Source organism: Anolis carolinensis, chromosome 1, assembly GCF_035594765.1.
Source record: "Anolis carolinensis isolate JA03-04 chromosome 1, rAnoCar3.1.pri, whole genome shotgun sequence".
Lineage (NCBI taxonomy): Eukaryota > Metazoa > Chordata > Lepidosauria > Squamata > Dactyloidae > Anolis > Anolis carolinensis.
This window is the reverse complement of record NC_085841.1, coordinates 143724147-143741185: the sequence shown is the minus strand read 5'-3', so window position 1 is coordinate 143741185 and position 17039 is coordinate 143724147. Positions and strand designations below refer to the sequence as shown.

Here is a 17039-nt window from a genome sequence, read left to right as displayed (position 1 = left end):
ATGGAAAAAGATGTTTCAACTACTTTTAAAGTATACAAACAGTCAAAACATTAAAGACAAACTTTCATATATTACAGCAAAATAACTTATCTATAGCCCATGAAAGCATGGAAAGACCTGCTTTATATGTTCCATAAATCCATGACAAAATAAGACTGAACTGTTGAAATTGCACTTTGGTCACTCTGTAGGGGCTTTCTCACCCTACACCATGCCTCTTCTCACATTAGATATACCTCAAAGTTATTCCTGAATCTTGTGAGAAAAGAAGAAAGGGAGAAAGAATGGCATCTACAAAGGGTTTTTGACATGAGTCAAAAACAACTCGAAGCCTGTGAGAAAAATACAATTTTCCACTTAGGTCTGTAGAGTACTGTGATATGTTGGTATTGTTTTAACTGGGAACTTTAAGTAAAGGTAGATTGTTCGATACTTTTGAGTTCAGTGTACAGAATCTTAACATATTGTACAGTGCTTACATATGAAAATGTGACTATGCAGTGAGGCCCATAATATAGCTGCCCCCTTGTAACAAAGAAATCCTTAGTGTGCTATATGGGTAATACGCTTAGTTATATAAAGGCTAATACTGCTACGTTGGCACAGTAATCTTTGATAGCAGCAACTTATTATGAATGAACACAGTGACAGTTGCTTCATTCATATCATATACAGCTTCTTTCCTCCCAGGATAATTGCAGAACCTCATTAAAGAAAGACATAGCAACCTAATTACAGCATGCAGTTCATATAAAGGGTTCTTTACTATTTAGAGTTCTTCATAGGTTAATGGAAGGTTTATATATGAGTAAGAAGCCACAGTAAACAATTATTTTTGAAGCAGTTGGTGGTTTTTCTGATAGTCAAGAAAAGGTTTAATTTGGTTTAATTTCCAGGAGTGCACTGGGTGTCCTAAATGCAAGGAAGATACTTTAAGAATAAAAAAGTTTCCTTTATATGTCCAAGCCACCATAGTAGTTTGTTTGTTTATATATATATAGATAGATAGATAGAGAGAGAGAGAGAGAGAGAGAGAGAGAGAGAGAGAGAGAGAGAAAGATGGTGTCCAGCTTCTCAAAAGTTACCTATGTGGTTTCTTTTTAGTTAATGTAAAAAAAAAACCCCTGTTGAAATAAGTACAATGCATGCTCCTAGTTGATAGCTCACCAGGAGTAATACCCACAGCATTATGAAGTTACGCACCTAAGTTAGTGGTCCTACTGGCTAGATGATTCTGGGTGTTGTAGTCTGTCTGAAGTATTAACTTCTTGAAGTACTGGAGTGTAGAAGAGGATACTTTCTCTCCCTCCCCCCATTCTTTGGGTAGCTGATTGTCGGCTTCAGTCAATTCTACTAAGAAAGTTAAGCGGCTAATGTAAAGTGTATATGACATTAAATATGCCTTTGGGAAATGATTTGTCACTTGTTTTCTGTGTGGATATTGTTCATACACTATCATAACAGCATAGAAATACTGCAAAATAGGTAAAATTTCCAGTTGGAAAGGGCTTAGTTGAGAATGAAAGTGATGAAAAACGAAAGAATTTGTGATGATAACTGCTATATTTATGCAGTCGTGTTGTTGTCCTTATTGTTGAGCACTATGAATGCTTTCAAGATTCCATTCTGATGTAAAGCCAACGATTATCCCCTCTTCACTCTCTTTTTAGTTTAGAGAGGAATGAAGTATGACTGTAGATAAAGTGATTTTGCTGCACAGCTGTAGTTGCAAACCTAGTTATTTGATATTAAACTCAAAGACTAAAATCTAGGGGTCATTTGGGTGGAGAGAAGGCACAAGTCCTTACTGGTCTTTATTGTGCACACAAACTCAGTTAATCCTCTGTTGTTCCAACAAATTAAGAACTGTTACAAGAACTGTTGTAAGCCGCCCCGAGCCCTAGGGGAGTGGCGGCATATAAGTTTGAAAAATAAATAAATAAATAAATAAAAATGCCTAACATCAACTCACTATCATAAAGGCAGACAACAAGGCTATTTGATAAATATCAATTACTGGACTCATTTGGGGAGAGACTGTCCTTTGCATATGAGAAACTCAGCCTGTGCAAGAGATTTCATTTCTCCGATACACCTGGGGACATATAACTAAATACTTTTTTTTCTCTTTCAGATACTGTTTTGTTTTTGCTTTAGGATACCTCACTGTGTGCCAAATTTCTAGAGTCTATATCTTTGACTATGGACAATATTCTGCTGATTTTTCAGGGTAAGAACAAATATTTCCTCCACTTCATTATTATTGTGCCCAAAAATAGTGCGGTCAAATAAATGCTGAGTAAAATATATGTTTTTTAGAGCTTTGTAGATGTCTGCATAATTCAGAAACTCTTGATCAGCATATATGACTTAGAGTAGGCAAAGTACTTTAACGCAGCTCCACAATTAGGTGCACCCATTTTTCATTTTATTTTTATATTGAAAAAGCCACCCATATCTCATGATGCTGTGTCGGGTAATTAAGAGGTAAGTGGCATTTCACATCTTCTTTTACTTCTTTACTTCAGCAATCTTCTGTCCTTGATCCAGGTTAATCAGCTGTTTAAATATATGTGTGTCTTCAGGTTACGTGTTGACTTATGGCAACCCTGTGGTTTTTCATAGGATTTTCTTAGACAAGGGACATTCACTTCAGCTTGCTTATTGTTATGTTTTCTTGTACCTTTCCTTGGGGAAGCAGCTGTATGGTGGATGAGAGGATCACCCCAGCTGGAATCTCTGTTCCTAACATTTTGGTTCTTAGAGAGAGCTTTAATCTTGCACAAAACTTCTTGAGAGGTTTTATGGGTCCTGGTTGTTTCAATAAATTCATTTCCCCATGCCTAGGGACTATCAAACCATCAGAAACACTTTACGTGTCACTGAGTGGTATTATTTCACTGCTGCACTCTGTGAGACCAGACCACCTATTAATGGAAATTATTTATATTGTGAAAATTATGTTCTTGGGGGTTTTTTTCTATTCTAAATTTTGTAATCAGGGAGTGGTATTCTCCTGGGTATTCATGAATCTAATGTTGACGTTACTTTTTCTTCTGTTTTCATTACCTATGTGTCTGAAAGGCAGCAAACTGTATTTTCTTTATAATGCAGAGGAACCAATATACTCCCAGTAGGCATTTTGTGACAAAGACACTAATTGCTTTTTATTGTTTTAAAAGAAGCCCAGCATTTCATAGTCTATATGTGATATAAATAAAGCACCTCTGCTAACCTTAGAATTTTGTTGGGTAAGGCATAAAAGAAAAAAATGGGGATAGGGGAAAGGTAGATGCCGCTTTTCTTAAAAAAGCATCTATTCCCACTCGCAGAAGAATGCTGTTGGACTGTTGCTGCAGAAGGAAAAAGGGGGAAGTGGGAGGGGGATAACAGCTTGTCGCCATTTTAAGATTGATTTTTTTTTCCAGATAAAAAATCGTAGGTATCAGTCCACTTCCACTGCCTTTGAAATAGAAATCAATTAGTCTTCAAGGACCCACAGAGCCCTCCCCTTTCTCCTTTCTTTTTTAGTTGCATTTTTGCAAATATGAGTTATACTTTTCCTTATTCAGCACTTTTTCTTTTCCACTACAGCATGCTGAGTCCAGTAGAGATTTTCCAGAAGTTTTCTTTTTGGATGCTTATATTGTAAGGTTCCCATAGGACCATATTGGCCTAATTAACTCAGATTTTAGAGCTTGTATCTGGTATCTGCATGGATCATTAGTTGGCCGATATGCTAAGATTTCATGTTAAAAAGTAAATTTCTGCTTATCTGGAAGCAGAGATAGGCTGCAAAAAAGAGACCCCTCAAAACTTGGGGTGAGTGAGACCAAGGGCTTGATATGGCTGAAAAGAGGAGAAGTTTTTTTTTTCTTAAACAGAGCTATAAAGCATATCAGCACTCAGAGCAAAGTCATGGCAATCATTTTAGGGTTTCTAGAAAAAAATGTAATCTCTATTGTATTTTTCCCAGGGTTCTTTAGAGCTAAACTGGATGCTCCCAGATAGAAATGAGACAAACCAGCTAGAGGATAGATAAATGCTTAGATAGATACTCATTGAGGATGGATAGATGCTTATTGTGCATTTTAGATTTCTTATACATACATTCAAACAATGAAGTTGTTTTGGAAGACCTAACTTCACATTGCCTTGTTTTTGGTGTATAGTGTGGTCTCTTGAACCCTTTACCCAGACATATGAACCCCTAATTTAAATGGGTGTTTAAAATAAATCTGAGTTTTTTGTTTATCAGGTGATGTTATTGGAGGAAACAGATGTGCCATATTGGAATGTATGTGTGTGTGTTCTTACACAAAGGAAAACAGACTTTTGTGAAATTTTGTTGTGTTAGTCTCGTGGAGGAAATACTACAAAGGAATCTTGTGATGGTTTATAGATTAACACATTTTATTAGACTATCTTTCATTGATGGCACTGTTCTCGTCTGTTGTACTGCTTGATGTAGCAATAGATGTGCCATGCTCAGCAAATTCACCAACCACACAAGACTAGTGAGAGATGCCACAAGCTACCAAAATTCCATAGGCGTTACTTTTTTCAACCCATTTCATCCAGAAAACAGACATGACAAGTTTTCAGGAAGCCAGAAACCTCAAATTTGATGCACAAGACTAGACAGGAATGGTGCCACAAGTCACATTTCTCAGGAATCACTGTCATTTCAGATATCAATTCAGGCCAAATCCACAAGTTGAAGAAGAATCCATTAGAGTGAGACAACAAGCCAGAGAAAAAAGTTATAAAAACCAGGGCCAAAATTATGTATTCTATGACATAGTCCCAATGCAAACTTGCCAGAAATCCATGTCTGGATAGATACAAAAACATAGTTCACAATGAACATTTTCTGACTTTTTATATTGTATCCATTTAAAGTTGTGTGCTTCTAGAGAACTGGTAGGTATAACTTGTATCTACAGACCATGAACTGTTATTACAAAAAACTAAAGTTAAAGAAGAACTTCCATCACATGCCAAAATGTAAGTAGAATTGACCGCCAGTTATCAAAGCAGTTCTATTGAAAACAGAATATAACCAGCAACAAGAATAACAGCATCAATGATAGAAAATATTAATACATTAAAATGTGAGGCAGTTAAATTAGATATAACATGCCAATAATACTGTTAAAATATGTCTTCATCTTTATGACATGCAGATTTTTATTTGGTAGGGCATTTCAAGGCATAGTTTACTCTGTCCACACACTTAGCAAATATCCCAAGTATAAGGCCATTGATATGATCTTTTGGCAGCCATAGTGCACCGCCATCATCTATATATTTATATAGCGCCATCTCTGTACATGGTGCTTTACAAGTAAGAGAACACTATATTAAATATGTTAGGTTTAATATTAGTATTAATCAAGAATTGTGTGTTGATATCGTTTTTTGTTTCCACCTAATTTGCCTAAGCCCCAGTGGCACAGTGTGTTAAAGCGCTGAGCTGCTGAACTTGCGGACCAAAAAGTCGCAGGTTCGAATCCGGGAAGCGGAATGAGCTCCCGCTGTTATCTCCAGATTCTGCCAACCCAGCAGTTCGAAAACATGCAAATGTGAGTAGATCAATAGGTACCGCTCCGGCGGGAAGGTAATGGCGCTCCATATGCAGTCATGCCGGCCACATGACCTTGTAGGTGTCTACAGACAACGCCGGCTCTTCGGCTTAGAAATGGAGATGAGCACCAACCCCCAGAATCGGACAAGACTGGACTTAACATCAGGGGAAACCTTTACCTTTTTACCTATCTATGGAAGGGAATTCTGGGGCTATAAATTCTTGAATAAGTAGATTAATAGCAAAGGCTTAGTCTACGGCTTTCTATATTATTTTCCCATAGGATATTAGTACTTTTTATGATCCCTGAATTCTTTGGTTTGAAATCCTCTTTTCTATTCTCCTTTTGTTGCAGCCCAATGATGATAATCACACAGAAAATTACAAGTTTGGCTTATGAAATTCATGATGGTAAGAGTGTCTGGACAATTCCTCTTTTATTGCTTTCTCTAAAAGTCTGAAATATTAACAGTGTGTCTATATTAATTTTTTGCTTTCTTATTCTTCTATTAAACTAGAGTTGGGGAACTGTATAGCTATGTCAACTTTACCTAAATTGAGTTTGCACTTCTTAATGGCAGTCTGAACATACCTGTAAGAGATTGTTTATTCTCTGTATTTTAAGAATCATTCAAATTAGATGATTTTCTGCATACAGAAAAGAACTGAAACCATCAAGTTCAGGGCAGCTAACCTGTACTAATAAAATAGGCAATTGTGATCACTCATGCATTGTCTTGATTTTACTTAGCTGTTCTGTGCCTAATAATAATAATAATAATAATAATAATAATAATAATAATAATAATATAATAACTTTATTTTTGTATACCGCCTCCATCTCCCCCAACGGGGATTCAGAGCAGCTCACATGGGGACCAGGCCCAATCAATACATTTAATATCATAGAATCATCAATTATACAGCAACATCATAATAAAAACAATTTAAACAGGCAGTGATTAAAAAACATTATTAAAAACACAACATAATTAAGTCATCACATGCCAGTAAAAAGTCCAATAGGACATGAATGGGCAACAACCAAATTGGTAAAAGTGTCTATATCAGATAGGACTTACATGAAAGGCACACAAAAGGGAAAGATGGAAAACAGCTATAAAGTGACCAAGCAAATTTCAATATAGATAAAGACCAGAATTATAGCAGACTTGTTTAATTGAATGCACGACCAAACATCCATGTTTTTAGCTGTTTCTGAAAGACGTCGAGGGTCGGTGCTAACCTAATCTCCCTGGGGAGGGAATTCCAGAGCTGGGGAGCCACCTGTTGTGACTCAGCTGGAATCTAGGATTGACTCTGATGAGGAAACAGGGGTTCAGGTTCAGAATATCCTCAAAAGGCCTGTAACTTTAGAAGATGAGGAACCAAGGGTGCAAGTTCAGTTTCCCACAGGGAGGGTTGGTGTTGATGATTCTGAAACTACTGAACCCAGCCAGGGGCACACTGACTCGGGAAAGGAGGAAGGGAGGATGGAATGTTCTCTGCCCGATAATGAGTCTCAGCGAAATAACGAGCAAGCTGACCTTGATGAGAAGGGCTCTTTAGATTGAGCAGACCGTTTGAAATTGGTAGTACTAAAATTGCAAACAGGTGGGGGGAGCCGAGAGGGCAAAGGAATGCTTTCATGTTTTACAAAGAGTGTTAAAAGGTACGTTTGGGAAAAAGCTGTTGTCAAAGCAACTTTCTTTCACCGGAGAAGCAAGTTCTAGTTTTCCTGCCATGTCTTGGATTATCTTGCAGTCTATGTATCTATGTTCCTTGGACTTTGCCATGCTTTCTTTGGACCTTGTTTATTCCTTGTGAGTTCCTGATTTGTATTTCAAGATTATATTTTCTAACTGACTTTTGAGATTTCACTTTTGCTTTTTAAAGAACTTTTTACTATCCATTTTTAATAAACTGAAAAGACTTAAACCTGCTGTACAGTTTGTGTGTCAGAGCAAGGTGAATCAGGGCTGAGGTGCAACACCACCACAGAGAAGGCCCTCTCCCGCATCCCCACCAACCTCATTTGCAAAGGGGGAGGAAACGAGAGAAGGGCCTCCTCAGAGGATCTAAGATCGCACAGGTTCGTAGGGAAAGACGCGATCACGAAGATAGGCCGGTCCCAAGCCGTTTAGGCCTGTCCTGAACCTTACTTAGCCATTCATAATTTTCATAGAATCATAGAATAGTAGAGTTGAAAGAGACCTCATGGGCCATCCAGTCCAACCCCCCCCGCTAAGAAGCAGGAAATCGCATTCAAAGCACCCCCGACATATGGCCATCCAGCCTCTGCTTAAAAGCCTCCAAAGAAGGAGCCTCCACCACAGCCCGGGGGAGAGAGTTCCACTGTCGAACAGCTCTCACAGTGAGGAAGTTCTTCCTGATGTTCAGGTGGAATCTCCTTTCCTGTAGTTTGAAGCAATTGTTCCGTGTCCTAGTCTGCAGGGCAGCAGAAAACAAGCTTGCTCCCTCCTCCCTATGACTTCCCCTCACCTATTTGTACATGGCTATCATGTCTCCTCTCAGCCTTCTCTTTTGTAGGCTAAACATGCCCAGCTCTTTAAGCCGCTCCTCACAGGGCTTGTTCTCCAGACCCTTAATCATCTTAGTCACCCTCCTCTGGACGCTTTCCAGCTTGTCAACATCTCCCTTCAACTGCGGTGCCCAAAATTGGACACAGTATTCCAGGTGTGGTCTGACCAAGGCAGAATAGAGGGGGAACATGACTTCCCTGGATCTAGACACTATACCCCTATTTATGCAGGCCAGAATCCTGTTGGCTTTTTTAGCTGCCGCATCACATTGTTGGCTCATGTTTAACTTGTTGTCCACGAGGACTCCAAGGTCTTTTTCACACACACTGCTATCAAGCCAGGCGTCCCCCATTCTGTATCTTTGCATTCCATTTTTTCTGCCGAAGTGAAGTAGCTTGCATTTGTCCCTGTTGAACTTCATTTTGTTAGTTTCGGCCCATTTCTCTAGTCTGTCAAGATCGTTTTGAATTCTGCTCCTGTCTTCTGGAGTGTTAGCTATCCCTCCCAGTTTGGTGTCGTCTGCAAACTTGATCGTGCCTTCTAACCCTTCGTCTAAATCGTTGATAAAGATGTTGAACAGAATCGGGCCCAGGACGGAGCCCTGCGACACTCCACTTGTCACTTCTTTCCATGATGAAGACGACGCATTGGTGAGCACCCTTTGGGTTTGTTCGCTTAGCCAATTGCAGATCCACCTAACCGTAGTTTTGTCTAGCCCACATTTTACTAGTTTGTTTGCCAGAAGGTCGTGGGGGACTTTGTCGAAGGCCTTACTGAAATCCAGGTACGCTACATCCACAGCATTCCCTGTATCGACCCAACTCGTAACTCTTATCGAAAAAAGAGATCAGATTAGTCTGGCATGACTTGTTTTTGGTAAATCTGTGTTGACTATTAGCAATTACCGCATTTGTTTCTAAGTGTTCGCAGACCACTTCCTTAATGATCTTTTCCAGAATTGTGCCTGGTATCGACGTGAGGCTAACCGGATGGTAATTGTTTGGGTCGTTCTTTTTTCCCTTCTTGAAGATAGGGACCACATTTGCCCTCCTCCAATCTTCTGGGACTTCTCCTGTTCTCCAAGAACTCTCGAAGATAATTGCCAGTGATTCTGAAATAACTTCCGCTAGTTCCTTCAATACTCTTCAATGTAGCTGATCTGGCCCTGGGGACTTGAATTCATTTAGAGAGGCCAGGTGTTCCTGGACAACTTGTTTCCCTATTTGGGGTTGGATTTCCCCTAATCCTTCGTCTATTCCATGTTGCTGAGGTTGAAGGTGGCTTTCTTTTTGTGAGAAGACCGAGGCAAAGAAGGCATTAAGTGGTTCTGCCTTTTCCCTGTCCCTTGTCACCATCACCCCATCTTCTCCTTGCAGTGGCCCTATCGCCTCCTTGTTCTTCCTTTTTCTACCAATGTAATTTTATATAAATTCTGTTGCAATTCTGTGATCATACGTGACACTTGTACATATGTAAGTGTAAAGCGACTCACAGCAGTAGTTATAATGACTGATCGGTTTATAAAACTGAAAGGCCCATTGAGATTAGGAAATTTGACTGGTTCAGTTGTAAATAAACGGGTAGCTAATGTTGTTTTAGGATGTAATGATAATGGTTTAGTGTTATGCAGAGAAGCCTCAGCAGTCCTCAGACTCAGGCAGATCCTCATACCTTTCTGATTCATGTTGAATGAATTTCAGTTTTAGTTTAGTTGAAAGGAATCTAATTTGTAAGTAGTAGCTTAAAGTTGTTTTGTTTCAGTTCATTGTATGTTGTGTTTGGCTTCAAATCACCTGTAACTTATGGTGACCCTATAACTCATAATTCATAAATTAGCTTTCAAGACCTGATGGGATATGACACCTTTAAGATATTTAGGTGCCTTTTATTCTTCATAGTAAATGTTAAATCAGAATTTGCATGAACTGGAACACTCTCCTTCACAGCCACAGTGGAGGGACAGGGAGATATTTCTGAACCAAAAGATGGCTGTGTCTTATTTCTATAATGGCAAACTGTTGCTTAGCTTTATATCCAAATCAGCCCAGCATGTTACATCCCATTTCTTTCCACCATTCACAGGAATGTTTCGAAAGGATGAGGAACTCACACCATCACAACAATGCTTAGCTGTAAGGTAAGCTTTTCTCTGAACTACTATTCAACTCTTCAGATTTCATTTCCAGTCTATCATATTGCATAGCCTCAGCTAGGAGAGGGAAATTGGAAAACACTTTGTACAGAGCTCCTTTCTATCCATTTGTATACAATACATATATAGCTGTTGTGAGCCATTTGGCCCCCAGAAGATCAGTGACATATGCATATAATTTAAATACGTCAGTTTTGATACAGTACAAGACTGATATAACTCACTTTGCATTGGACATCACCATACATTATTTAGACAAATTTCTAGTCAAGGATTGGTGAGCTTCATCCTCAATTTTCCCTCTAAACCGGTACTCAGGTCCCTTAATTGATCTCTTGCTCCATATTTTTAGTATAACTAGTATGTGTCGAAGAGATGGCAGCATAACAATTTATACCTGTGTTTATGTGTGATCACAGAAATCACAATATCATACTATAAGAAACACTTAATGTCAACTAGACCTTTGATTTCAACCAGAATATATTCACAGTGGGATATTAATATTCTTGTACTAGAGATCTCTTTAAAAACCTAAGTGAAATCTCACCAGTTGCTTGTCTTTGAATTACAGACGCATGCCAAGTCTACTGGAGTATTTAAGTTACAACTGTAATTTCATGGGTATCCTGGCAGGCCCATTATGCTCTTATAAAGACTATATTACTTTCATTGAAGGCAGATCATATCAACCGGCACAGTCTGAAGCAAATGGGAAAGAAGAGATAAAATATGAACAAACAGATCCTTCTCCAAATGTAAGACCTATGAGTTTTGCAGTGTTTCTATTACTCTGTTGTCATTGCATGTGAAGCTTGGTATGCATTACTTGTTTCTTACAGGCATAACTCTCAGCTGTATATGGACCATGAATAGTGAATATTCATGAATTGTATAGTTTTATATTTATTTTTTAAAGTATTACCTCTGCTTAAAGGTAGATATTCTCCATAGATACTCATTTCTGGACCTTGTGAACTCTAGGTGTGAATTGTCATCCACATCATTCTACCTGGTGCTAAACGAGATAACATGACAAGGAGGTGGAGTAGATCATTTTATGCCCTCAGTTTAACCTTTTAATGTCAGTTAAATTACTTAAAATAAACATAGTATATTGGATGGTTTTAAATGAAAGAACAGAACCCTTAAATATTATAGTATTACAGCTTGAAGACAAACAGTCTAGGCCACATGTGTCAAACACAAGACCTGTGGGTCGAATCTGGCCTGCCATGTTATTTCATATGGCCCTCTAGATGCTGAACTTCAACTCCTCTGTTCCTCCTCAATCAACATCATAACTGGAGCTGATGGGAGTTGTGATACAGTAACAACTGGGAGGCTGCAGTTTGTTCCATTTAGTCTGGGTAGTGGGGTTTGGTTTTAGATGCAGGGTGTACAGATATGATGTCTGATTTCAAAATGTCATGTAACTTTTCCCCAACCTCAGAGCCACAAATGCGGTTGGGTTGCAATTCCCATCATCCCCAGTCTGCATGGTGAATAACCAAAAGTGAAGGGAGTTGTTGTTCAGTAACATCTGGGGACCTAAATTGAGTAAAACCTAAAGGGAACCACCTATCTATCTATCTATACAAAAATGTTCTGCCCATTTCTACTTTAAGGTAAACAGCAAAACTAAACACCCAAACCCCATGAAACTTGGCCACAAAAGACATGGTCATCCCGGCTGTGCTTAGACTTAAAAAAATAAAATAAAAAATAAAGACCAAACAACAAAATGAAGACGAAATAAAACTCCCATTGCTTACCATGAAAGCACAGAGCTGCCCCTGAACTGAAACAACTACATTACCCAGAGGACCTTGCACCTGTTGGTAGAGCCTAATCCAACTTCCTCAAAACATTGTCATAGTGGGCGGGGCTTCCATTTCCTCGGCCCCTTTTCCCCTCAGAAGAGAGAAAGGTAGGCTCTGCTGCCTTTAGCCCCCCTCCCCCCGCTGCCTTTAGGCCCCGCGCCCTTCATATCCTAGCAACTCCCTCACCTAAGATGGCGTCCAGGAGACAGGCACTTAGGCCTCATCCACACTGCCTATAAAATACAGATTATCTGATTTGAACTGAATTATATGGCAGTGTAGACTCAAGGTCCTTCCACATAGCTATATTACCCAGAACGCCAAGGCAGATAATCCACAGTATCTGCTTAGAACTGGATTATCTTGAGTCCACACTGCCATATAATCCAGTTCAGTGTGGGTTTTAAACAGCTGTGTAGAAGGGGCCTCATATAATCCAGTTCTATGCAGATAATATAAGATTATAAATATAATGTGTAATAATTACTGTGGTATAATAATACAGAACAATATAATCTCTAAAACCAGGACAGTAAATAAAGAGCAACACTTTGAAAGCAGGGAAATTGGGAATTCCAGAAAGGAAACAATTAAGGCCAGCTAACACCTCCCAAGAAAGGATTCTTCCAGAAAGGAAGTTGAGAAGGGAGAGTAGCAGTGTGTATTACCAAAGTCCTTATTACTATAATTACTAATATTATTATTGTGTTGCTGTGAACCGTGAAAATGAACACAATCTGGCGCCAAGTATTAAAAAACACTACAATCAGAAATATTGTATATTAACAAGCTTGAGGAAATAATATCCCTTGGTGGCGCAGCATGTTAAAGCACTGAGCTGCTGAACTTGAGGACCGAAAGTTCGCAGGTTCGAATTGGGGGAGCAGAGTGAGCCCCCACTGTTAGCTCCAGCTTCTGCCAACCCAGAAGTTCAAAAAGATGCAAATGTGAGTAGATCAATAGGTACTGCTCCGGCGGGAAGGTAAGGGCGCTCCATGCAATCATGCCAGCGGCCACATGACCTTGGAGGTTTCTACAGACAATGCTGGCTCTTTGGCTTAGAAATGGAGATGAGCACCAACCCCCAGAGTCGGACAAAACTGGACTTAATGTCAGAGAAAAAACTTTACCCTTTACTTTAACTACCACCAATTCCTCAATACTTTATTTCCCATACCACCATACTTCGCCACAGCAACGCTTGGCCAGGCACAGCTAATGTAAAATAATTATAGTTAGCCACAGATTCCCTATCCACGGATTCAATGGTCTTTTGAAGGTAACCATAAAGTAAATGTGGCCCTTGATGAAAATGAGTTTGATACCCCTTGTCTAGGGCATAGATCTATTCATGTTACAGAACGTTCTCTTTCCTTTTGTACTGCAATTTCATGTGAATCTTGGTACAACCCCTGGTTTTTGCCATATTGAGAAAATGCAAGATTTTGAAAGGTTATTGATAAATCTCATCAATAAAAAGTAACACTTTGCAGTCTTATAAAAGGCAAGATCTTTAAAAGAAATCTCACTGCCATTCCGTCTTAGGAAGTAATTATGTACACATTTACTCAAAAATAAATATTATCTTGTATTGAATACATAAGTGTGTATACAATTATAGCCTCACTAGAAAATCAAATGCACATATTATTTACTTCTGAGAATGCAAGTCTCTGTCAAATTTTTACAGAATCGAAGCAGTGAAATCTTTTACATTTCTCTGTTAGTTTACCTGTTTAATAAATAGTTCCATCTTACTCTATATATTTATATATCTGAACTATTTTGGTTAGCCTTTATATTTCCATGAATCTAAAGAAGTGTGTATTACATTTTTAGTCAGAAAACATGTTAAGAGGATGACACATAATTCATAGTGCCACCACGCATCATGAACTGGGCAATTTGAAACAATTTTATTGATCAGCCAATTGGCCTTATCAAAACAGACAATATAAACATACAGTACACATCTAGTTCCGAGTAAAATTATAAATATACAAGTACAGAGAGTGGGAATGGCCAACTTAAAATTGAATGTACCTTAATCTTAGGTATATATATCAGAGCTGGGCAATTAATATTCTTAAATGGATAATTTTCAGCTTCGATATTCTTAGTTTTTGCAATATTCTGTTTTTCAGTATGGAAAATAGCAGTTATCAGACTTGCAGAACAAATTTACAGAATAAATCACACTTTGTGAGGTTTGCTTTTCATTAAGTGTGTGTAAGATTGTGGCCTTAAAGCACTAATGCCCTGGATATCTTGTTTCTTCGTGTGTGGCTTAAAAAGGAAGAACCATGTAGTTGGCACATGTTCAAGATTAGTTGGGGTTTAAATTCAGTTCCCCCATGCATACAAAGCATTTAAAATAAAATAAAATAAAGGAATGACTTGTTAATGTGATGGTCTTTGATCAGTGTGGCATTTGTTTCTTTATTGGCTAGTGCCTCTTTCCCCACTTGGCTGATTGTGCTTGTTTTGAGCATGGAAACAATTTCTCTTTCCTTCCTATCTTTAAGTATGAATATGCTCAGTCAGCTTGGTTATTGGGTTTCATCAGAGAGAGAACACTTTCAACTTAATTAATTGGGAGGGAAATGAACAGCTGATGTCTACCAGCATTGCAGAGCTGCTGAAATTGATGTTTTCATATGTTCTCCTTCTCCTATGTCTTTAGTACAATGGCCCATTCTCCCCACCCCCTCTTTTTAAAAAACTAAAATGCAAATCCCGCAGAAGATATAGGGTTTTTTTTTGGTAAAGCAAGTCTCATAGGTTCTTATTTTTGCGGGAAGCTCAGGGTGGAGGCTTATCCAGTCACACCCCCAAATGTAGTGGAGTTCTGGTCTGAAAAATGGGGAAAACACCTTTTTCAGGGGCCCAGTGCCCAGGTACATGCTGGGGGGTGGGGGTGGAAACAGGCAGGATTTAAATGGCTCTTGGATATGGATATTGGCCGATAAAAGTTGCCCAGCCTTGTAAAAAGAGTGTGATAGAGAAAGGGTTTAATTAACCCTTTAATTAACTTTAACAAAATGTCATTCCTGCTCTTTCTTGCCTATAGTAAATGTATATTGTAGATTGATTCACCCCCCCCAACCTAGTGAAATGCCTCTAAGAATGTTTCCTCCTTTCATTTGTTGTTGTTATTTACTGGTTAAATGATTTCCTATTTAGCATACCTTTGAAAAGGAGACTCCATGAGAGACTCCAAAAGGAGATCCCTATTTATTAACAAGGGAAGGGGGTTGGCTTCTTTCGACCTCTTAATGCCCCCCCCCCCCCCCCCCCGGTTGTTTTCAGCTTTACCAGCCAGTATTTTGTTTTTGAATGAGTCATGTCTTCTCAAGATATTTCTAAAGTATGATAATCTCCATTTAGTTAAATTGGTTTCTAGTGAGAAAGTAGAATGGGAGATGGGTGAAAGGACATTAAATAATTAGTTGTCTGGTGAGTTCAACTCATAATAGCTGTGGAATTTTCAAACCTCAGGATTTTATTTCCAGTATATATTTCCCATTCCCCACTAGAATCTATTCTCCATTCCTAATTTAGACTCATATAGTTGATCAGACAGTTTATTAAACATAATCTTGTTAGAAAGCCCTTTTATGGTCTCAAACCACAAGGTCTATAAATGAAGATCTGTGTGAAACACTACCTTCAAAATACCAACTCAGTTCTCTTCACAGGTAGGTGCTCTTTATTGTATTGCTCACATGCTCGAAACTTTTGCTGCATTAGCTTTGTGATATTATTTAAAAGACAATATGTGTAATGTTCTTGATACTTTACACTTCCCAACTGGTGTTTAGAGAAATATGGCTGCATTGTAGAGCACCAGTTAATATTAGATGCTTTATGGAAAATAATGTGAATGGTGTAACTTTTCTGCCCCTCCCTGCATTTGCTGTATCAAGTAGCAACCTCAACTTGCTTTCTTACAGAAAGAATTCTTGCTTTCTTACAAAAAGAATGGCAACCTTTGCCTGGTTACCTTGCTGAAATGCTTATTTAACAGGATGGGTTTTATTTCTGGCTGGTTGGCATACTAATTTTTTTAAACAATACTGCATCATTATACTAAGCTTAACTTTCTTAGGTAATGAGTATCATCAAATGTGAACCTCCAGATGAAAGCACTCTGTTCTTCCGAATCGAATATGATTCTTTTCTTGTATGAATTCAGTTTCTGTAACATAAAATTAATTAGAGCTCATTTTCCTTCTGTTAACTTCATTAGGCGCATGATATCAGCTTAATGTAACAGTTTTACTGTGCTAATTGCATGTTAACTGAATCTAGTCAACATTTTCAAATGATTTATTTCATATCTCCCTCCTGTTATACCTTTTTACAAGCTATCATTTGTTGGTGTTCAGTGGTGTCAACTGTCTGAAATTAATGTCTATCTTCGTAAGTTTATTTTTCTTCTAGCTTTCAGCTACCCTCATAGTCCCATGTTCCTGTAGAACAAATCCCTCTGCTTCTGGCTTCTTAGAAATATTTTAGCTGTTGAACCCCTTGTTAGTTGTCCGCAGTATATGAATAACTCAGTATATGGCAAATCCAAATGTCATCAGCTTTATTTCAGCAGGGAAGCTTTATGACTTATGAAGCTGTCAAACCAATCTCAAAATAAATGTATTCCAACAGGGGTCTTAAAATAAAGTTTTAATCATCTTGACAAATCACTGTTCTTCTATTGGCTTTTAATCATCAGATATAAAGATATAAGTTAATAATTTCTTTAACAATAAATGTTATAAATAAGAACATTGTATGGTCATGTAGACCCAGTGTAGCACAGAGGAGAGTAGTATGGCTGTAGCTGTGTCAGCAGTGTTTCTGTAACCAGTGCCTTCAGACCGTGACCTATGAACTAGAAATTTGGTATAAGACCATGAGTTCTGCACCAAGAAAGTTTC

The 17039-nt window shown here is 38.4% G+C and overlaps 1 protein-coding gene across 3 annotated transcripts in view; it reads left to right on the top strand.

The window, feature by feature from the left end:
• Positions 1 to 17039, top strand: part of mboat2 (membrane bound O-acyltransferase domain containing 2) — a 125955-nt gene that overhangs the window by 89219 nt on the left and 19697 nt on the right. For all 3 annotated transcript variants that reach the window (XM_008117707.3, XM_008117702.3, XM_062983525.1), the window contains 4 exons: positions 2135 to 2230; positions 5943 to 5998; positions 10213 to 10267; positions 10857 to 11040. In XM_008117707.3, the coding sequence (XP_008115914.1) occupies positions 2135 to 2230; positions 5943 to 5998; positions 10213 to 10267; positions 10857 to 11040 (391 nt within the window). The remainder of the gene's footprint in view (positions 1 to 2134; positions 2231 to 5942; positions 5999 to 10212; positions 10268 to 10856; positions 11041 to 17039) is intronic.